This window comes from Nycticebus coucang, chromosome 9 (assembly GCF_027406575.1).
Source record: "Nycticebus coucang isolate mNycCou1 chromosome 9, mNycCou1.pri, whole genome shotgun sequence".
NCBI lineage: Eukaryota > Metazoa > Chordata > Mammalia > Primates > Lorisidae > Nycticebus > Nycticebus coucang.
The window spans coordinates 32,879,397-32,901,449 of NC_069788.1; the positions used below are offsets into that span (position 1 = coordinate 32,879,397).

A 22,053-nucleotide genomic window follows, 5' to 3' on the forward strand; every position below is an offset into this window, starting at 1 on the left:
AACAAAAACACTGGTACCAAGCAAAGCTTCCAGTTAATTTACAGTTGCCCTCTACACGGAGTTAACCAACACACATCATTCCTGAGACCCTTATTCCTGCTGAATTATGGTCAGATCAGCATATCCCACAAAAGAGGCCAACAAATTGTAACCTATTCACAGCCTACATTCCTCCTAGAGAGGCTGAAGGTCTTGTTCACACACACAGATGTGGTCTGTCATTCCAGGACTGATCTGAGCCAGTGATAAAGGTAATAGCCATCTCTACCCAATCACACCTGGAATAATTTCATCCCACCAAATGTTCACATAATCATCCCGGTCGGTCCTTGACTGCTCATGGTAAAATCCCAAAGCATGCAGGATTTCATGTTCGATGATGGCCTTATAGTCACACCCTGGGCCAATAGAGAGATTCTGCCCCACATGTTGGTCGCCGACTGAAGACCAGCATCTTTAAAGAGGAGAAGAGGGAAAATTTCTTTTAGAGAATTTTTAAGTGACCATAATTCATTCATAGAACATAGATTAGGAGGAAGTTATGTTGATTTTAAAAAGAGATATCGATAGTATTCTTACATACTGATCGTTCACAGATGGTGGAATACTTAAATAAGGAACATTTCCTAGAGGGAATATCATGTAGACTTTAACAGCAATGACCCATGATGAGAGTGGTGCACAGTCAGAGGCAAATTAGTTCTAATAATGCATCAAAGAAGTCAAGAGTGGCATTCTTTCTCACCTCCACAAACCCACAGGGCACTTCAAAGGAAAACATTATTGCCTTTATACAAAATATTCTTGTGTGAATGGTGGCTGTAGTTGATTTAAATTTTCTCTTTTCTACTTTTTAAGCAAGTTTCCAAGTTTCCTAGAATGAGCAGGCATAAATTTTATGATAATAAGAAGACTCTCATTAAAACAGTGTGTTAATCAAGTTGTTACATCCAAGAAAGCCTTTGGACGCAGGCAGGTTTACAGAGAGCTGCCTGCTGCCTGACTGACGTCTAGAGGCTCCAGGCAAGCAAGACCTGTCACTGCCACCAGAAACCAATGGGCTCAGGAACTTCCAGCACATTCCCTACATTCTTCCTGGTAGACTGTCTTGCCCTTCCCCCCCCCCCCCAATTATATTCTCTTTTGTCATAAACCAGATTTTCCAACTCTATTAGCAAATCCAAAGTTTTCCATAATGTTTCTCTTTATTGGCTTTAACTCACAAAATGAAGATCAGTATCTTATCCAACGCTGAACAGGAGATGTATTAACAGCTTTAAATGCAGCTAATAAATTGTAAGCTCCTTGGCAACACAAACATTGTCTTACCTGTCATTGTTCTCCCAAGATTAAAGTTAACATTATACCATGGGTCATTAGGAAAGTTTTAAGATACACAAAAATCAAGAAACTTCAAATCTGAGTGGTAGCAAACAAAGGAAGCCCTCCACCCCCAGCAACACCAATAAGCTGAGTAAGTTGAAACTTAACACGGCTGAATCAGAAAGGACGCTGTCGACTGTGTTTCTTGGTAGTGAAATAATGGACCATAACACAGTCTATCTCAAAACTTTCATAGTGACCTACGTATACCCTCAAATGCTAATTGATTTGATTTCTACTCAAGAATGGATATGATTTACTTAGCTTCCAAGAATTTTATTAAGGTATAATTTACATGCCATAAAATTCACCGATGTTAACTATATAATTCAACGACTTTTAGGAAATTTAACGAGTTAGACAAACATAAACACGATCAACTTTCCTCTCCCAGAGTAGCATTTCATTAGCAAATTCATCTGCAAAATATCTACTACCCAGAGAAAGTATTTATTATTTATCTTTTCTTTTAAATATTCCTCTCCTAAAAGAAAGTTGTTGAGTTGCAAAAATATCATAAATTCCACCACAGTGAACTTTTGATCTTGTCTTTCTAAAAGAGCCCTTGTCAGCTTCCAGCTTCAGGGGCCAATGCCCTGAAGGGTATGGGGGCACTTGGGCCAGTCCTTTCCCCAAACCTTCTTCCTCTTCTTTTGCCTTCCTATAACACTTGCTGGTTACAGATTCTGCTTTTATAAGGAATGAATCTCAAAGCTGAACTGTGCTTTAATCAGGTACTGAGAACTAAGTTAAAAACTTAAATCACGAAAATTTCACTGGGAAAGAGACAACTTTCAGAAAGTGATTATGTTGAGTTTGTTCTATTTTTTTTTTTTTAATTATTGTTGGGGATTCATTGAGGGTACAATAAGCCAGGTTACACTGATTGCATTTGTTAGGTAAAGTCCCTCTTACAATCATGTCTTGCCCCCAGAAACTGTGGCACACACCAAGGCCCCACCCCCCTCCCTCCTTCCCTCTCTCTGAAATTTCTGCTTTGTGATATGAAAGTGGTAGTTGAATAGAAATAAAAATATTAAGAAAATTAATTTTTCCCTGAAATTTTCAATGAAAATTTAAAGGCTTTGGTACTTTCTTGAAGGTCAGAGATGGCCAAGGGACAGATGAAGCAGTCCAAAGCAAAGAATCTCTGCAATGAGTGGTTTTTGCAAGGCCTGAGATATATACTTTAAATGTTTTACCTTCGCAAAAAACAAAACTGTTCAACTCCTATCAGTTATCTCCACTTATATGCCCTGTAAGGACCTCAAACAAGAAATTATATGCCTCAAACCACTATCTTAACCCCCAAGCTATTCTCCCAGCTATCTTCCCAGCCTCAGCGAGTGAAGTTACCACTCAGCAGTCATCCAAATCAGAAATTTCAGAGACACCCTTGACCCTCTTCCTTCCTAACACATTAACCAATCTGATGAGGTTAGGTTCTAATAAGTCTACCTTTCCACATATTTCTGGAATCTATTCCCTCTTCTTTATTTCAACTGCCTCTTCCTTGGTGCAGGTCACTTTTATTTCTGTCCTGGAGGACTGGAGCATCCTTTAATTGATCTCTCGCCACCAGTCTTGCCCTATTTCAATTCTTTATCTGCTGTTGGTCTAATAATCTTTCTACAATGGAAAACTGAGTAGTACATAATGAATCTCGCACCAAACAGTAAGCTTGCCATCAGCTACCAGGCTTCTGTTTGCCTCCCTGGCTCTCTGGCTCCTCTGCCCCTTCCACACAAAGAATCAGGCACACTGGCTCGATGAGTTCTCCAAGCAAGCCAGGTTCATGGCCACGTTTGCTCCCTTTCCTTCTTCCCTTGGTCTCCTCTCCTCCCCTTCTCCTCCTTCCTCCGTCTCCCTCCCTCTCTTATTTCCCCCAGTGTCTTTCCCTCTCCTCTGCCCCATGACTGTTTCCCTTCCTCATCTCTCTTATACTCATCCCAGCTCCCCTGATGCCTCCCCCTGCTCTTTGTTAAAGGTTCCACTTCTGCGCTGACCAGGACACTCACCAGTGTGTACTCAAACCATTTCTTTGCTTGCTATCACCCTTCCTGCCAACTGTAACCCTTGTGAGTTCTGAGACTGGATCTCATATCTCTTGGTACCTGCAGACTAGTACACTTCCTGGCACATAGTAGGTGTTTTTAATCGTTTTTAAATAAAAGAATGAGGTATTAAAATTACTACTCAGGTAAGTTAGGAATTTAAGTGGTACCTAAGCAGTCGTCAGTATTTTTCTTGTTTTTATTGCTATTTTTTGCATACCTTCTTTCTCTATGGGGCTAAATCATGTGCTAACTCCCCTTTTTCATTCTGCTTTCCATCCATGATTATCAAAACCCCATGGTCAGAACTAGGCAGGGATGGAGACTGCAGTGTGAAGAAATATCTCCAGGCAGGGCTCAAAGACGCAAACATACAGTGTCACAGCAGATGGTGGTTTCACTCCAGACCTCATCTACCCCAGGTGGATTGACATAAGTGCCACGAAAGAAAAGGGGCTTCTTTCTTGATGCATGTGTGCCATGCGTGTTTTTAGAAACAAATGACTATAAAGAACAATTTATATCTAGGATTTGTCAAACAGGTCCAGCCAAGACAGTATTATAGTTTAGAATAGTATTCTTTAAAGAAAGTAATATTTACTTTCATAAACCTCACTTTTCAAAAAGTACTGTAATTCGAAATATAACCTAAACCTAGGAGAAGAATTGAGATTACGCTCCCTGTGGCCCAGATCTATCCAAATAATCCACTCTCTGCATAGCATGTTTAAAATGTTAGAACACAATTTAAAAATTGACAGTGAAATATTTGATTTTGTTGCTTTTAGTTTCTCTACTATTTCTTTTTTTAGCCTTTGAAAAAGATGTCTCTTTTTTGTAAATCAAAGGGTGCATGATTTTCACACTCTGTAAAATTTCATACTGACCCACTAAACTGTTGAAATATGATATACGAGTCCTCTCCTTCATAGGGCTTGAAATCCACACAGGATTTGAGGCGGAACATTTCAAAGGCATAGAGAATGGCTCCTTTGGCATTCAGCTCTGCAGAAATCAATGAAAATGTGATTGTTATTTAGATCTTGAATAACATCCAACCTAGAGTTTAGAGAAAACCATACTACCACATGACATCCACATAGATTTCTTACAGATTTTTTTATAATATATAAATTTCTTGGAAACTAAAACTGCAAAATGAGCTGTGAACAAAGAGATAGTGCATACTCCATCCCTTAAATGCACAAATACGACTACGAACTAAGAATGCACATATGTATGTGTGGTGGAACAAAATCTTAAAATAACATTCCTATTTTCTCCCTTTCTCTTTTTTCCCACCAAAGCAGAGATTTTCAATGCATTGCCTAAGGAGAGGCCCAGGCAGAGTAGCAAACAAAAATGAGTTGGGCATAACTCTGGCTTTTGTCTCTGCATGGATGGAGTGCCCTGGAGAGAAGCCATGAGGACAGAGATTCTTCCATCAGCCTATAAAGACATTCCCTCTTGCTGGAAGAAGAGAAAAGAGCTCAGAAAGATTTGTGGGTTTGGAAAGCATAACAAGCACATATAGCATTTAATCCTGCTTCCCTGCAAGCCTCCTGGGGGTATGGGAAGGCTAGACAGTGCACACAGGCTTAGAAAGGATTTCCATACTGCAAACCCGGTACCCAACCAGCAGAAGCCTAACATACCTGAGGAGGCACGAACAATAGCTGCTGACTAGTAATCTGTATGCACCAGTGACTGAGGATCAAATGCCTTTCCCCTCACCTAACATGCACGTGCCTTGGCAATGCATAAAAGAAGGATGGAATGGGGAGGAAAGATACTCCAGAGGAACTGAGATTGATTATGTTTTACTTTGTGTACTTTTTTCCCCTCTTGTCAACTCATCAAAGGTTGGAATCTAAGTTCAAAATTAAGCCAAGTTATATAAAATCAAATTATGTTCCTTGCACATTTCATGTTTTGCATTTTCTCAAAGGGTTTATGATTCTTGCTAGGTACTTAAGTTTTTCTGGCCCTTATTTCATTTAATAAACTACCAAGTTGGAGATTCCACTTATCATAAGATCATCTCAAGACCAGTAAAGAAAGTCATTGGATTAATCAATAAATTGTGGAAACAACACAGATGATGATGACGAGGGCATTCATTAAACCAACTGAACGATTTTCATGCATTTTCACCTGTTCTTACTTATTATATCTTACTTATTATATACCTGAGACAGCTGAGTTGTCACAAAGGTCTAAGAAAAAATGTTTGATTATACTAAAGTCAAGTTGTCTAGAAGGTTGTGTTGCTTTTGTTATTCTCCAGCCACATGGTGCAAGTTCTGAAAGTGGGTAATTTAAAAATCAGACCTCTTTTTTCTTCTCTATACCTAAATAAATTATAAAGAGGGAACTAAGAAACTCTGTAATAATTTTATAAAAATTATCCCAGCATCATCAAGTGGGGAACAAATGGAAATAAAGCCCATGTAAGGCCTTCCTATTCTCCATGAAGCCAACTTTGAATGCTCTTTTTCTAAATGCAGGAGCTACACTTGATTTTCGTGAGTTACCTTTATGTAGGTGATCTGCTCCATGCAACATACGCTAGCTCCTAGAGAGAAAGGAGTTTATCTTTTCTCTCATTGAATCCCTTGTTTATAGCCAACTGCCCTGACATAGTAAGTTTTACATAGTTCTGTCTTAAACACATTAATTTTAAAAACCACTAACCCTCCTTTAACCCTGAATCAAATACCATGAGAAGAGTTAACTTCAGACACTAATGACTGTGCATACTGAGGGATGAGCACACGAAGGCTAACCATATTCAGTTGAGGAATCCTTTAAGAGAGTTTCTGATGCCTGTAGTGGTGGAGGAACTTGAATACAACTAATCCCCCTTCAAATTATGAATTTGAAAAAAAATTAAGAAAATGCACTGGAAAATGACTAAAACAGGCAGAAACTAGGGAAAATTTAATCTTTAAAAGAAGCGTGTTTCATTGAATAAGATTCACATTTATACAGGTTTTTGTATGAGGGCAATTCTCAATTCCTTTAGCATAAGAAGAGAGAATGCAAGTATAAATTTGCAGTTGTATTTTCTTGATACATCAGCAAGGCAGAGTTTGGGACTGAGTTTCAGCCTGAGTGGCTAGAAATTAAGGGAGTAAGTTTTAAACGAGAAAAAGTTAGGGTTGATAGGGGAGATAGAAGCCTGATCAAGTTGAACAGATATATCAGCGGCTGCCCACCATAGTAAAGAGAGAATTTGGAGTTTGAGTTATGCAGAATTAGAGGAGCTGGGAAAACCTTTTGGGCATTTCGTTGAAACCTCAGAGAGGCCACAGCTTATTAGAATGCCCAGTATTAAGAGATTTGCTTTGAACTAAGCAAAGTCTCCATAAATCCCAGATGATCAGCCAGTAATTTAACTACAATAACAAAAATTAATACTATTCAGAGAAGAATGACAAAATACATAATCTCAACAATGTAATATGCATATACAATGTCTATATATAACCCAAAATTACTATACCCCGTGAAGAAATAGAAAAAGGTTATTCATAGATGACAGTAAAGCATTATTTTGTGATTAATTATTCAAGGATTTAAAGGAAAAAGATGAATGTGCAAAGAATTTCAGTAGACAAATGGAAATTGTATAAAATAACTAGATAAAAATTCTAACCATATTATATCCAAAATAAAATACTGACTAAATGATTTTGATAACAGACTGGAGATGGTAAAAGAATCAGAGAGAAAAATATTCAGAAAAACAAATAGAACCTTGGTGACCAATGAGAAAAAACACCAACAAGTCTACTATATGTATATGCAATTAGAACAGGAGAATCACAAAAAAATATTTGAGCAAATAATGTCCCATATTTCTCAGATTTGGTTATTGAAAAAAAAGTCACCTTACAGGTCTAAGAAGTTTAGTGAACTCATACAGAATAAATACAAAGAAAATCAGCACCAGCATATCATAGTCAAATTGTTAAAAAAATTAAAATGAAGAAAAAATATTGAAAGCAGCTAGAGAAAAAAGACATTATATACAAGAGAATAATAATTAAAAATGGCTGATTTCTCATCAGAAACACTGAGACCAGAGACAATGTAACTTGGGCAAAATATATACCTGACCGAAGACTTATATCCAAAATACATAAAGGACACTTACAACTCAATAATAACTAGCAAATAACCCAATTTTAAAATGCATTAATTATTTAAATAGATATTTCACAAGGGAACATATGCAAATGAAAAGGAAGTCAATAGCATTAGCCATTATGGAAATACAAATCAATAAATTAATAAAAATATCACAGCATGCCCACCAGATTGGCCAAGGTTTTTAAAGTGACGATACCCAATATTTGCAAAGATGTAGAATAACTAGAACTATTCTACGTTGTTTCTGAATGTGCAAAATGGTACAAGCCTGTTGAAAGAGGGCTAATTTACCTCTTCCAGATACACACACACACACGTATTATATAAAGAGATTGCAAGACTATTCATGAAGCAAACACATAAAATCAACCCGAGAGGATGGTTAAACAGGCTGTGGTGTAGCACATTCATACAATAGAATGACACTCGGTAATAAAAAGGAACAAATTGTTGACACACACAACAACATTGATGAATCTCAAGAACATTATACTGAGTAAAAGAAGCCTTAATAAAAAAGTGTACACTGTATGATTCTACTTCTATAAAATTCTAGAACAAGTAAAACTTATCTATTAATAAACTATATAGATGTGTGTGTGTGTGTGTGTGTGTGTGTAGCATTTTTTTGTTTTTCTGTGAAAATGGGAATAACTGGAAAGGCCGTGAAAAAACTTTCTGGAATGCTAAAAATGGGGCTTATCACTTGATAGGAATTTGGGTTACAAAGGTGTATGAATCCTTAAGAATGCATTGCATTATATATCTAAGACTTATGCATTTTACCCAGTGTATATTTTACATAAAAAGAAACTCTACATAAACATACTGAACTCTAGGTGACAATAGTATGCTGAGATGTTTGGGGTAAAGTTTACTATGTATCTGAAAATTTCTTTCCAAATGCATCACAACTAGAATTAATTTATAGATTCATACAGAGATGGGTAGGATATACAGACGAGATAAAGTAAATAAACCAAACGTTAATTGTATGATCTAGCTGGTGAGTATGTGAGTGTTCAATGTACAAGGATTTTAACTTTTTGTATATTTAGTATTTTTTTTTATAATCCAATGTTGGGAAAGAAAAATACAATGGATTTTAAATTTAAAGTGCTTAAAAAAAAACCCTGCTGGAAAGGCAAATTCTATTTCCAGTAAAAATACCTTTCCAAATGATGACAAAATAAAGATTCTTTTCAGGTAAAAAGAGAGAAGAGAATTTGTCATCAACAGATCTGCTCTACAAGAAACACTAAAGAAAGTTTGTCAGACTAAAGAGAAATGACACTAGATAGGAGCTCAAATCTACAGAAGAGATGAAGAGCAGCAGAAATTGCAAGTATAAAAGTAAAAACAAAGACTCTCTTTTTTTAATCAAACATTATGAAAGACAGCTTACTGTATAAAGCAAAAATTATAACACTATATCATAAGATTTTTCAAGTATACAGAAGAAAATATAAACCGATAATAATACGAAGGGCAGGGGATGAATGGAATTTTGCTATGATAAAAATGTTTGCATTTTATGCAAAGTGGCACCATATTAAGTCTAAGGAGATTTTTAAAAAATGTAAACACATTTTTAACTGGCTCATAGATCAAAAGACTGACAACAGAAATTAGAAAATATGTACAGCAGATTTTAATAAACATACCAAAATTTGTAGAAAGCAGTAAGAATAGTGCTTCAAATAAAATGTATAGCTTTAGATGCCATCTTGTAGCATATATGATATTAGAAAATAATGAATATTTAATATCAATGGTATAAATTTTCACCTTCAGAATATAGAAAAGTAAATTAAACTTGAAGTAAAAAGGAAGGAAATAATAAAGAACAGAGAGCATCTAAAATAGAAAGCAAAGAAGCAAGAGAAAATTAACAAGGCCACAGCTGTTTCTTTTTTTCTTTTTTTTGGTTTTTGGCCAGGGCTGGGTTTGAACCCACCTCCGGCATATGGGACCGGCGCCCTACCCCTTGAGCCACAGGCACCACCCGACCACAGCTGTTTCTTTTGAAAAGATTGATAAAATCAAGATGACCTTAGCAAAACTGATCCAAGAAAAAGGAGTGCAAACATAAATCCCCAACATCAAGAATGAAATAAGACTGTCACTAAAGATTATATAGACATTATGAAGACAAGAAGATATTATGCTCATATTTTTAACACCTTAATTAAAATAGTGGTTGAATTTTGTCAAATGCCTCTTCTGCATCTATAGAGATAATCTTTAGCTTTTTATTATTGAAAAATACAATTTAACAAAGATGGCATACAAAGAAATAGAAAAATGTGCATTATTTTAATAATATTAAATAAACTCAATTCATTATAAAAATACTATCCCACAAAAAATTTCATTACTTGATTATTTTATTGGTGAATTTTATCAGCATTTAAAAAAGAAGATCGTTTTGATCAGACACAAACTCATTTAACAGATAACAAAGGAGGGAACACTTCCAAGTTTGTTTTCTGAGATCTACTTTACCTTGTCACTAAAGCATGATAAAGAAATACAATTTTAAAAAATTAGAAACCTATATTCTTCACAAATACAAACATAAAGATATTAACAAATTAAATCTAGCAAAATATGAAAAGGATAACACATCACAGCCAGCTACATATCTATATATCTATAGATATGTATATACATACATATATGTTTTAAAATAGATGAGTTTTACTTGTTCTAGTGCTCATCTGAGAAATTCAAGGTTGGTTTAGCATTCAAATTTGATGTCATTTCCCATATTACAGAATAAAGAATAAAAATTATAGCATTATCTCAGTAGTTGCAGAAAAGACATTTGGCAAATTTTAACAGCTATTCATGAAGAAAACTTTCATGTTCCATAGAAAAGGCGTTTCTACAGAAAACCCACAATTAGTGTCACATATGAATGGAATATGGAATACTACCTTTAAAATTGGACATAGGCAAAGATGACACTCTCACTACTTCTATCCTATGGTCATAGAAGTTATATGTGAATCCTAGTAAATGTGGAATGTGAAGGTCTTAGCAAAATAACTAAGAAAATGCTACAAAAGCTATGTTAACTAATGTGATGAAAATGTGTCAAACGATATATGAACCAAGTGTATGGTGCCCCATGATCATACTAATGTACACAGCTATGGTTTAATAAAAATAAATAAATAAATAAATATCTTGAAGAACAGGTAAAAAAAAAAAAAGAAGTTAGCCAGTGTAATAAGGCAAGAAAAAAGCAATAAATGATACAAAAATTGGTAAAGAAGATGTAATACTGTATTACTAGATGAGAAGAATTCTTACAAAAACATCCTAAACAATCTACAAAGTAACAGTTAGAACTAATGAGTGAATTTCGATTAACTAGAAAGCTAAAGTAATTAACACAGTGTGATAACTGTGTTCTACAAGTAGAACAAAGCAACAACAGACGGGTTCCAGAAATAAATCAACCAATAAACAGTTATTTCTCACAAAGGCACCAAGTCAATTCAACAAGGAAAGTACCTACAGCAAGTGATACTAGAACAACCAAATTAACAAATGTGAATCAATTTCAACCTCTCCATCCTACCATATGCAAAAATTAATTTTCAATAAATTTTAGAGAAATCTGAAACTATAAAGCTCTGAAAAATACTAAAGAATATCTTTGTGACTTAAGTAAGGATTTCTTACAATATAGAAGCAGAAACAATAAATTAAAAATTGATAAAGCAAACTTTATGAGAATTATAATTTTTGCTCTTCAAAATATGCCACAAAAACAAAAAGACAAGTCAGAGACTGGGAGAAAAAATATTCATAACACATATATCTTGACAAAGGGCCTGATCCATTATATATATTTCTACTACACATAATCAAAAGACAATAAGTAAAATTTTTTCAAAATTGCAAAAGAGATGGACAGACACTTCATAAAAGAAGATACACGAATAGCCCATAGCATGTTAAAATGTGCTAAAGGTCATTAGTCATTAGGGAAATGCAAATTAAAATTAGAGGGAGATACCATTTCCCTTACACTGGAATGGCTGTAATTAAAAAGATTAACATGGTCCATATCGGTGAAGATGTAGAGAAAATGGAACATTCATACATTTTAGTAGGAAAGTAAAATGGCACAGCCACTGCAAAAACTGGCATTTTCTCATAAAGTGAAACATAGACTTACCCTATTATCTAGCAATTCTATTCCTAGGCATTTAACCAAGAGAAATAGAAACCGCATATCTATACAAGCTTGTGCAAGAATAATCACAACAACTTTCTTCATAAGAACTCCTATAGGAAAATAGACAATAATTTTCAGTGTATTAATACACAGAAATACTACTGAGTAGTATCAAGAGAAAGAATTAATTAGTAATCCACAATAATGTGAAAGAACTTCAAAAACAAGAAAAAGAAGCCAGACTCAAAGAATAACCACTTCAGTATATGACTCCACTTAATATCTGTTGAAAATCAGGTAAAACCAATTTATGGGAAATATTAGAATGGTGGTTGTCTCTTGGGAAGTGAGGATGGAGATGGCCTAGAAAAGATCCAAAGGAACTTTCTGGAATGATGGAAAGGTGGGTCATATAAGTTTATGAGTTTGTCAGAAGCCTTATCTACTACTGATTTATTTCATTCTATGTAAATTTAACTTTAATAAAGGAATTCCACACAAATATTAGGTTTGCTTTCACAATGGACTTTGCAACTCAGGCTGTGGTCTGTGCACAGAGACCAACAATGTCAGCGTTACCTGTGGGACCATCAGACATGTAGAATCTGAGCCAGTAACCTTGACCTACTCTGTAGGTGAAGAAGATGTTGGGTGGATCTTACGCACTGAGAAGTCTGGGGCATACAGACAACCCATCACCGAAGCCTGGTGAAGGTTAAACAAGACATCAGGTGGAAACACAGTGCCTGGCACATAACAGGGTGTGTGACAGACGGCAGGAATTGTAATGGGAAAGAACCCCCATTCTTAAATCACGCTCCAATAAATATTGGTGCTCTGTAAATTTGCAAGGCAAATGCTGGAGAAAATAACTTCATTTTCCAACAAATAACTGAGAACAGGCACTCCAGTGGTGTAGTCGGTTGGCACGCAGTATTTACACCACTGAATACAACGGCGTGGTGGATATCTGGCTGTGCTCCAGAAAAGCGAGGGCAGGCTGTGCTGATAATGACAATGGAAAATACTGACCCTAATCTGCATCTCCTGCAAGTGGGAGCAGCCTGGCTGCCCAGCAAGATGAAGCGACCCTGTCCAGCTTCCCTCTCCCCTCTAATCCTGCCTATTTAAGCACGAGGGGCCTTGCAGGCGTTGACCTGATGTGTCTGCCAAGCTATCAGTCACTGCTCAAGGCCAGCCAGTTCCTACACATGGCTGCTAATATTTAGTTATTTCCACTAGTGGTTATTTCCAACAATGAGTAAAATATAATTTATTCTGACCTTTATCTTAAGAGAAAGAAAAGAGTAGAAATCATAACACTGAGAAAATAGACCACAAACTTATGGAACATGGACTTTCATATGTGGCATTTTCCTCTTGCAGCAAAAAGAGAAGAAATCAATACGCTGAAAATAGTGTCCTCGTTCTGTGTTTAAATTCATCTAAACAAACTATTAACGTGCAAATTGTTCATTGCTATGATGCCAAATTATATTTCATTATATTTTTGTTTTTACCCTGGTCCTGATTTTGTTAACACTTTAATGTGTGGTACATTTTTTTAGACAGAGTTTCACTTTGCTGCCCTCGGTAGAGTGCCATGGCGTCACACAGCTCACAGCAACCTCCAGCTCTTGGGCTTAGGCAATTCTCTTGCCTCAGCCTCCCAAGTAGCTGAGACTACAGGCACCCCCCACAACACCCCGCTATTTTTTATTGCAGTGCTTTGATACCGTGTATGTCTGGCTAAGCAGCATTGGTTTTGATATAACGTCATGCGTTTCTTCCCAGGAGATGATGAATCACCAGGGTTTGGAAAGCCTCCTCTACACTAGTGGTTACTCCTATCTTTAGCTGATGACCAGGAAGAGGGTGGGGAGAAAAGTTAAACCGCTAATTAAGAATGATCAACATTACCCAGATTGTCAGCCAGAATGTAAGGAATGGGGAATTTCCACCTGGCGTTGGGATCTCGCAGGCCATTTCTGGAGTTCTGTGAAAACAAAGGCAAAGAGGAGTAGGAAGCCTAGTCCTCAAGGTCACCTTGATGTCCTCCTTCCCAGAAGTCTCATTCCACAAATAGGCTATCACCTAATGCAAACAGTTCAGTAGCGTTTGCCTTCTGATTATAAGTGCAATAGAAGAGAGATAATTTGGGAAAATCAGAGAAAATTTTAAGAACAAAATAAAGATGACCTGCAATTCCCCCAGCTGCAGATAGCTGCTATCAGGCATTGTCTTCCTACGCATTCTTCACTTTTTGGAAAATTTGGATTGAAAAGCCATAGACTAACATAGCATTCTTCTGTTCTTTGCTTGTTTTTCTTCTTTTTTATTTGTCCCTGCCAACTGCAGTGGAGAACCTCACAGACACAGGTTATAGGTTAGAACTGTCTGTCCCCTTCACATCACCCATCCCGGGGAGGGCTACAGGGCCCAGTGGCACAGCCGGTCCTTAGGAATGTGACTGTGTCATCCACAGGTACTCACCTGCAAGAGGATGTCCCCTTGAAAGAGGTCCAAGCCAGCAGCTACATGCGGATTTAAAAGAAAGAGAAAGAATATTTAAATGAGCATTATTAAAAGGCACCTCTCATGATAAAGGTAACCTTTGCCATTGTAAATATTTGATTATTCATCTTTATGTGGTGAGACTCCTTTTGAAACAATATAAACATTCCCTCTACCTGAGCAATTGTGAGTGGCCAAGAAGTTTCATACATTGTCACATCCTCTGTTTTCAATTTCAGAATAAGAAACCTTGTCTAGGAAGCTTAGAAGTAAGAGATGAGTTGAAAGGGATCTTATTTATCGTTGACTCTAAAACCCTCATGTTTCAAAGGAAAAAATGGAGTCCAAGGCCAGAAAGTGAGGCATCAGGTGGTCACTGCCTTCCCATTCAGAGCCCTTTCAGCTACTGTACCATCCTGCCTCCTGTCCCTAGATGAACAGGTTGATTTTATTCTTTCCCATGAAGAAATGATGATACTCTGTAAAACCAAGTTCCAACTGCCACCCTTGTAATAAATAAGATGAGGGGAATGTGGATGGACTCATTCAAATCTGTAGCTCCAAACATCTGCCGGCAGATGCTTAGCAGAATATACTCTCTCGCTGCTGGTATCACTTAGTCCTGGCTTCATCCACCTCTGAAAGCAAGATTCCTAAAAGGAAAAATCTTTAAAAACAATTCCTCAAGTATTTAAAAGGACATCATTTGTTCTGCTAGGTATTAGGAGGCATCATGGTTTCACCTGCTAATAACTAAGGTTGTCCTGCAGCACCCCCTTCTTCATGCTTAACCTCCTTAACCCTGACCTATTCATGTGATAGCTGTACAATGGAACAACAAACAACATTGTCCCCACTGCCCCACAGTCAGCAGGACCAAGGTTTTGAATTGTCCCTTAAGTAGAGCTACTTTGTTCTGGTCTATCCCTACTATCACGAGGCTTATTGTGACAAAATGATGCATTTCCTGACACCTAGCTAGATCAGTGATGAAGGTGGGGAGCTCTTTCAGAGGGAAGGTATAAAAAAGCCCACCCAGACATTGGCTGCAATGGTCAATCAGCATGGGTGGGGCCATAGGGGTAGAGAGAACTTCCCAAAGAAGTGCATATTCAAAGAAAGCAAGCCACAGCCCTTCATTACTGATCTGCTGGTGTGACTCACAGTCACTGAGTGCGTAGTGTGTCTTAGGCATTGTTCTAGGTGCTGAGAACATAGCAGAGAACAGCACAAAGCCCTCAGGAGATGACATTCTTCATCAGGAAAAGGGGGAGACACAAAATGGCAGATGGTTAAAAGCACGATCAAAGTCAAAACATAAAACAAGCAAAGGGGGGAAGGAAAGGTGAGATGTGGGAAATTTGCTATTTTTTAAAAGGTTGGTCAGGGGCCAGGCACAGTGGCTCATACCTGTAATCCTAGCAATTTGGAAGGCAGAGGTGGGTCAATTGCTTAAGCTCCAGAATTCAAGTCCAGCTTGAGCAAGAGGAAGACCCTGTCTTTAATAAAAATAGAAAAATTGGGCAGCGCCTGTGGCTCAAGGAGTAGGGCACCAGCCCCATATACCAGAGGTGGCAGGTTCAAACACTGCCCTGGCCAAAAAAAAAAAAAAAGAAAGAAAGAAAGAAAAACTAGCCAGACATCCTGGCATGCATCTATAGTCCCAGTTACTCAGGAAGCTGAGGCAAGAGGATCACTTGAGCCCAGGAATTTGAGATTGCTGTGAGCTATGACACCATAGCACTCTACTGTCTCAAAGATTAATAAATTATAAATGAAGGTTGGTGAAGGAAGTTCTCCCCGGAGAGAAGGCATTTCAGCAGAATCTAACAGAGTGAGAAAATGAAAGAAGAATGTTGGAGGTGGAGGCAACAGCAGGTAGGAGGATCCCAGGCAGCAAGCCTTGATGCCTCAGAGTAGCTGTGCTCAAATGTGAGCATCAGGATGGCCTGGAGAGCTTTGAAGCACACACTGATCCCATCCCCTGTTCAGGGACGAGGCCTGAGAATATGAATGGAAGGGGGTGAGTAGTGGAAATGGGATCAGAAGGGCCGTCAGGGCACACAGCTCACCCTCCTGTGTGCATGGGAGTCGCTCGGGGGCTTGCCAAAATGCAGGCGCTGATGCTGTGCGTCTGGGGTGCAGCCTGGGTGCTGCATTGTTAAGAAAGCTCTCGAGTAGTGTAGATGATGGTGGGTGGGAACTACCCTTTGAGAACCAGGACTCTGGGCCCTTTATTTTGCTTTGTAGGAGATGTCATTAGAAGGTTGGATATGAGAAGTGATGAGATGAAAAGGACAGTAAAAGGAGAGCTCTGTCCGTGCTGTGAAGCATCTTCCGTGGGGGGTGCAGATAGAGAAAGAAGCACAGTCACACGGCCACTGGAAGGGCCAGGCCAGATGTGAGGTGCCTGACTGGGGTGGGGACGACGAATGTGCTACATTGTCTTGACTTGATAGACTCTGAAGGCAGATCTAATAGCATGCGCTGTGTAGAAGGTACGAGAGAGACAGGAGTGACTCAGCATCTAAGCCTAAACTCTAGAAGGAGTGGGCTGCATTTACTAAGAAAAATGAAAAGAACGTGAGGAGCAGAGGTTGGGGTGCAGGAGAAGAAAGGTTAGGTCAGCACTGGGATGCGTGGAGAGGAAGGGGTCAAGAGGTGGCAGCTTTCTCTGAACAATTTTCCCAATCAATTTGCGATGTTGGACTCTGGCTACACGGCTAACCCCATCAATCCTCTTGGCTGGATTGGAATGGCCTAAAAAGAGGATTCACATGGAAAAGAGATTTCTCTTTGAGGTCACAGTTCAGGGACCAAGTGGTGGTGGGGCTTAGGGATAAGAAATACCTCAGAAGTAAATGTTTAATTTTTGCTAGAGAAGTAAGAATGAGATTAGAAAAACTCTAATTGTAATCCCAGCCCTGTTTTAAAATACAGCATCTCCTTTGAACTATATACACCTTCGCTGACTCAAAAGAGAGACATTTTTGTACCTGGCTCAAAATCCATTTACACATGCACCCATTGACCTTCCTAAACTTTTTTCTTTTTTCCTGAGACAGGATCTCTATCGTCCAGGCTAGAGTGTAGTGGCATCAAAATAGCTCACAGCGACCTCAAACTTCTGGGCTCAAGCAATCCTTCGTCAGCCTCCTAAGGAGCTGGGACTACAGGTATGTGCCACTATACCCAGCTCATTTTATAAAAATGTTGTGTTGAGATGGGGTCTCACTCTTGCTCAGGCTGGCCTCAAACTATTGGCCCCAAGCAATCCTTCAGCCTTTGGCCTCCCAGAGTGCTAGGATTACAGGCATGAGCCACTGGGCCCCCTTCTGAACTTATTTAATTATTTCTACTCTCCCTCCAGTCATTCTCAACCTATTCTGATTAAATGTTAACTAGTTTCCTTCCCTGTGAAGGAGACAAGGCCAGAGAAACTTAACCCTTAGGTATAGGATTTTTAGTCTTGCAACTTCAGCTAGCACTGAGCTATGGAGGTGTGAGTCAGAAGACCTGGAGGGAAGCCCAAGCACCACCACAGCTGTGACGTGAAGGGGCCCCCATCCTTGCCTACAAAATGAAAACAACGTTTACTGCAGTACAGGTTGGACATAATACACAACTAGATATGAGCGCTTTTGGAACTTAAGGCAGTCACGCTCCTAAGTATGTCTGCTCCCAGCAATCTTAACCAAACACCTGGAGTCCGGGGGCCCCTCTCTCATGTTTAGAAGCAGGACAACAGAAGGGAAAGAGAGACGATGACTCAGCTTCTCTCTCCTCTCTACAATGGATGGAACTGGTGGTTCTTCAAGAAATACTACTTGTGAGCAAGATGTCTAAATGGAAGTACGTTTACACTCCTCTCTAAGTCCCAACCAACCAGGTATTAGTGAATATGATGTGTCAGTGGCAGGGCTGAGCTGGGCTCCCCTCCCTCACTAAACATAACCTAAAGGCTTCCTCCTTAAGCAGAATAATTATTCATTTTTCTTTCTTTTTTTTGAAAATAGAAACTGTAAAAATAAAATGTTTATGAACTGAAAACTTGTGATGTATTTCTAGATCCATTGAGGACTTACGAGGTCTCCTGGAAAATGTGATCTAACCATCTTTCCCTTTCTACATTTTTATTTTTCAGAAACTGAAAATCCTAATAAAGCACCAATAAATATTTCTTTCCAAGATCTCTTAATAATACAACACAGCATTATGAGGGTAAGTGATTTTTAGCAATGCTTTCATCGGGTTTTAAAGTATTTCAAGACACTAATGATATAAAAATTGAACCTACCTAGATTGATTTCTGAAATATCCTTCTGTTCACCAAGATCTGAATCAGGTACTGTTAAAAGTGAGAAGAAAAAAAAAAGTTACTAGTGTTTGCAGAACAAAAGAGAAAATGCTCAGAAACATTCTCTAGGCATTTAAATTGATACTTACCATTTCCTTTAGAAAGATGCTTAATCTGAAAGAAAATAAATGTATGGTAAATAGATAATGTCCACTAGAATTAATATGTCTAAAAATCCCAAAGAGCAAAACTCTACTTACCGATATAGCTGCTGCATGAGCAAAAATCAGGGTAAAAGAGAGAAGGTAAGTGGATTTAGTCCAAACCATTTTTGCAAGTGAACTGATATTAGCAAAAACACCTTGTTATAAATACCTTTTAGACTTTGCCCTTACTGTCATATTAGAAACTTTGACCCTTCCATAGGTACTGTAGTGTTAGAAAAGGTAGTCAAAGATAACTTCATTGACCCCCTTCAAGGACAGATACTAGGTCCACCTTAAAAACTTAAGTTCCAAACAGAAAAATGGGAAAAATCAATACTGACATTAGCATATAGGAACAAATAATATTCTTTTAATTTTATATATTTTAATTTTAAATATTATTTTTAATTTTAAATGTTATTCTTTTAACAATAAACATCAGCCATAACTCTTCACATAATGGATCAAAGATTCCCTTAATGATAGAAATAGAATAATACATAAAATGATTATAAATTATTTAATTCTAATAAAAGATGAATTTTGAGTTTTATGGAAATGTTATAAAACAACCGTTAAAAGACATATAGACATGACTTTCTACCTTTGTACCTCTTTCTCTTTATATATATAGAGATAGATAGATAGGTACAGATATAGATATAGACAGAGAGAGAGAGAAATACCCATAGGTTATTCTGATATTCATCTATAAAGTCAATGCCATTCCAGTAAGAATTCCAACAGGACTTTCAGTAAAGTTTGTCAAATTGACAAACTATTTCTAAAATTCTTATAAAAGAATAGACCGTTCATAATAGATGAGAAAGTTCTGAAAAGAGTGAGTAAAGAGAAAGGAACTCCTCTAATAGAATATCAAGAATCTTATCAAGTTATAGTAATTAGAGAGTGTAATATTGCCTGAAAGAAAAGATCAAATGAGTCTACAGAACGGAATAGGGAGAATCAAAATAAATGCAAACATACACGGGTCTTTTATATACAAGAGGAAACAAAAAACCAACAGGGAAACTTTAGTCTCTTCAATAATAATGTTGGAATGATAGTATTTCTATATGAGGAAGAAATTAAATTTTTACCCCACACCATCCACAAAAATAAACTCTAGATAAATTAAAAATGTAAATATGAAAATCAAAACTTAGAGAAAGAAAACATAGAAAAATTGGCCTTTACCTCTGAGCTCAAAAAGATTGCTTAAGCAAGGAAAAGAAAAAACATGGAAATAATGAAGGAAAAGAATCATAATTTTGACTATATCAAAACTTATACCTCTGACTCGGTGCCTGTGGCACAGTGATAATGTCACCAGCCACATACACCGAGGCTGGTGGGTTAGAACCCGGCCTGGGCCAGCTGACCAACAATGACAACTGCGACAAAAAATAGCCAGGTGTTGTGGCAGGCACCTGTAGACCAGCTACTTGGGAAGCTGAGGCAAGAGAATCGCTTGAGCCCAAGAGTTTGAGGTTGCTGTGAGCTGAGACGCCACGGCACTCTACCAAAGGAGACATAGTGAGACTTTGTCTCAAAAAAAAAAAATTTCAGGATATATAAAGAATTTTTATAAATCAATAAGAAAAAAGTGATATGGTTTAAGAGGAAAATGGATAAAATATATGAACAAAAAAAATCACAAGAAAAACCAAATGAACAATAAATACGTAAAAATATTTCTAACCCCCACAAGAATTCAGAAAAAAATATAAATTCAAATAACATGAAATGCCACTTCAAGCTGAGATGGGCTCAATGAAGGCAACCACAATACCAAGTGTCAACGAAATGGTGAGGAAATCGGAACTCTCATAAACTGTCGGTAGGACAGTGAGTTGATGCCATCTAATAAAGTCGAATTCTGCAGAGTTCATATGTACCCTTCCAGGTACGTATGTGTGTGCAAGTACCACATAATATGTTCATTGCAGTACTTTTGGGTAATAGTAAAGAATGGGAAAATGTGTTTATGACAGAAGAAAAAAAAAGTTTGGGCTATATCCAGTCATGCACAGGTAAATGTTTACCCAGCTATCTGAAAACAAAGAAAAAAAACAAGCCTTCGTTTGTCGTGTTTGTTAATTTCCAAGGTGCGAACTTTCCCGCCAGGGTTACTTTCAAGCTACCAGTATGACGTCAGTGAACGCAGCCCTGGGCAGAGAGGTGCGCAGAGCGCTCTGTACCCCACCTAGTGCTGCGCACGCGCACAAACTGCTCTAGGCTCTCATGCACGAGGGATAAGAATCTCTGGTATCAGAGCGATCATGAAGGTCTGGAGCTCACATCTCTCTACCTCAGAACAGCGATCATCCAGGAGGCCGGTCCAGCTATCAGAAGAGCATTTCCTGTCACTAGGCCATTTCAGGAGGCAGAGACAAGGTCTTCCCAAACTATCAAACAGGGGCCGTGTCACCTGGGTGCCTGCTTCTGCTAGGCAGACGCGGTCTGACTCTGTTTTACCAGCTCCTTGGGGGAAAAAGGGTCTCTACCATTCTTCTCACTGGAAGAATCATTAAAATTTAAAAACTGAAACCCAAAACAAACTTGCTTAACAACTAAAATGGCATGTGTCTGTAAATAACAATCTAGTATACAATTTAAAACGTGGGTGGGGAGGGACTTGACGAAAATCAACTTAGTAAGAATAATTGGCTCTAAGAATCAGGAAGGAAAACATAGGAGACTTGTATTTCTTCAATGTACTGTTTAATTTTTCTCAAATCCTGAGGCAATGTGGCAAAAGTGATTATTTGTTAATTCTGGAAGCCAGGAAGTAGGAATTTGTTATTTTGTTTTCCAAAAAAGGGGGGGAGGGCAGGGCGGGCAGAGCTGTTGCTTTGGAACTTCTCCCTGTTAGATCTCAGGTTTCAGGATCTGGAACAGGCAAGACTGTTTAATCCTCTCCACCTTCTCTGGTTTCCAGCCAGATGTGCTTTTATCTTCCTCATCTTTCTTAAAGGTATCTGAACAATACACTATAATGGTGGCTCTGAAGTCACAGGGGCAGGAATTTAAATCCCACCTCCACCATTTGACTAGCTGTGGCAATTTGAGCATCTGCTCTCTGTGTATAGAATGGATGGGGGGCTACTTAACGGAGCGGATGGAAGGACCCAGTGACACAGCATATGGAAACCACAGGTGCCAGAAACACAGCCAGCAAGACAGGCGCTGAGAACACAGCTCAGCCCATTCTTTGCTCAGCAGAATCTCTGGTGATGAGAGCAGAGGTCT

At 38.0% G+C, this 22,053-nt stretch overlaps 1 protein-coding gene across 1 annotated transcript in view; it reads right to left on the reverse strand.

The window, feature by feature from the left end:
- MEP1A (meprin A subunit alpha) overlaps positions 1-18,924 on the reverse strand; it is a 36,634-nt gene extending 17,710 nt beyond the window's left edge. Inside the window, 8 exon segments of the mRNA XM_053602179.1 lie at positions 279-454; positions 4,325-4,442; positions 13,705-13,780; positions 14,278-14,318; positions 18,596-18,646; positions 18,745-18,778; positions 18,780-18,833; positions 18,835-18,924. Coding sequence (XP_053458154.1) covers positions 279-454; positions 4,325-4,442; positions 13,705-13,780; positions 14,278-14,318; positions 18,596-18,646; positions 18,745-18,778; positions 18,780-18,833; positions 18,835-18,924 — 640 coding nt within the window.
- Positions 18,925-22,053: the final 3,129 nt, after the last annotated feature.